General features: G+C 36.3%; 1 protein-coding gene across 1 annotated transcript; it reads right to left on the bottom strand.

The window, feature by feature from the left end:
- Positions 1-1,016: 1,016 nt before the first annotated feature.
- On the bottom strand, positions 1,017-1,581 carry LOC107736543 (pachytene checkpoint protein 2 homolog; the record flags this gene model as incomplete). The annotated part of the gene is made up of 4 exons (XM_016547929.1): positions 1,017-1,103; positions 1,186-1,249; positions 1,331-1,403; positions 1,491-1,581. Coding segments are annotated over 4 exons (315 nt in total), but the record flags the coding sequence as incomplete, so codon positions are not given.
- Between the last annotated feature and the right edge of the window lie 150 nt (positions 1,582-1,731).

Raw genomic sequence — 1,731 nt, 5'->3', positions numbered from 1 at the left:
ATCGGGCGAGTACTGGAAAAAGTGGTATCGGTGCATCCCTACAACAAATGCATTTTTTTGTATTAAATTACATTAAGTGGTATTGAAATTACTATATTCTATTTAAAATATGCTTTAATAATATCATTACAGTATTTCAATGGTCAAATAGCAAAATTTCTTAACTTTTCATGACTGTATTTTTAGTGGTTGAAATAAATTATTTTCCAAATAAATTTTTGTGCTCAATTGTGTTGTAAATTTAAAACTTTCACTTACTGGGTCTATAAAATTGTGGTGAAATATTGCATATTTATATTTTATTTACTTCTAAAAACATTGAGAAAATTTTTTCTGGTGATTTATAGAGTGATAGAAAGAGATATCTAAAATACTCTTACATGTCTAATATGTTCCGGAAATGTATGCACAAATTAGTGCATATTTAATAAGATAATGCCTCATTTGTGTAAATTTTGTTTAAACAAAAAAAATTGCGAAAACTTGTACTAAATACCCAGAGCTGCATTTTTCCAAATTATTTTGCTTATCAATTTTGCCTAAACAAAATGATTTTTATAACTAATGGTTTGTTAAAGGATGAAAAAACAATGAATATCAAAATATCAAAGCTGTTTTGGAAAAATTGTGCTGGAATTGAAACCAAGCAACCAATAAAAGTGATTTCACTCAGACTCAATTCTAATCAAACGATCATTCATTAAAGGATGTGAATTACAATGTTTCACCATGAGCTGCTTCGTTGTGCCACTATCACTGTAAAACAAGGGTTCTTGTGGTTTATCGCTTTTATTAACCAGTCTAAAGTGGTCTGATTATCTTAGCTGGTTTTGGGAGACCGGTCTGAACAGCTGTTATGTGCCCAAAACTCCTCTAAAACCATCAGTCTAGAGACCAGATTTAAGAGCCAACAAACCACCTTAGACTGGTTTAAGTGGTTTTGTTAAGCAAGGGTGAGTCAAATGCAACAAAATAAAAGACATGAGTGAACATTAATGATGTAAAAAACAGAGAACCTCATCTATCAGGACAAACACCAGGGCATCTTTATCATCGATGAGCTCCTGGATCTTCTGAAACATCTTTGTGACCAGTTTCCCGCTCTGTAAAAGCAGTCAGATGTTAATGAGGTTTCAGACACGGATCTGAGGAAGCGTTTCAGAGCAGACGGATCTAGAGACGGACCTCTGAGAACCACTTGGAGAAGAGGCTGTGGCTGTTGATCTCCACGAACTGGCTGTGTGCATACCTGTTTAGAGCGGAAACACACAAATAATGATGACACGGGACGCCCAGCAGCTGCCTTTTTGATTTTATGAAGGTGTCTCACCTGCCAGACAGTCTGATGGAGAGTTTCTGGGCAAGTCCTTTACACAGAGACGTCTTCCCTGTGCCAGGCGGCCCTGAGGGGTTAGGAAAGACACGCAACTGTATAAACATGGCAGAAGACAGAAACTGCTGAGCTTTCAAACAAGCTTTTATTGTCTTACCGTGAAGTAACACGACACGATTCCAGGCAATCAAATTGCTGTCGACATTTCTGTCAGAGAAGAAAATTGTTGTCGAAACATAATCCAAGAGCTGGAGAGACAAAGTGAAGACAAAGGTCATGTTATGGGTTATATATGCTAGTGTAAAAAAATACAACATTTCAACAGATAGACAGGAATATGGACCAATGGGTGGTGATGGTCTAATAAATTGTTAAGCACTGTGTGTGTGTGTGTGTGT

Source organism: Sinocyclocheilus rhinocerous, unplaced genomic scaffold (assembly GCF_001515625.1).
Source record: "Sinocyclocheilus rhinocerous isolate Xijiao unplaced genomic scaffold, SAMN03320098_v1.1 C36770740, whole genome shotgun sequence".
NCBI classification, from domain to species: domain Eukaryota; kingdom Metazoa; phylum Chordata; class Actinopteri; order Cypriniformes; family Cyprinidae; genus Sinocyclocheilus; species Sinocyclocheilus rhinocerous.
Note: the sequence above shows the minus strand (reverse complement) of the source record. Positions and strands in the feature narration are given on the sequence as shown.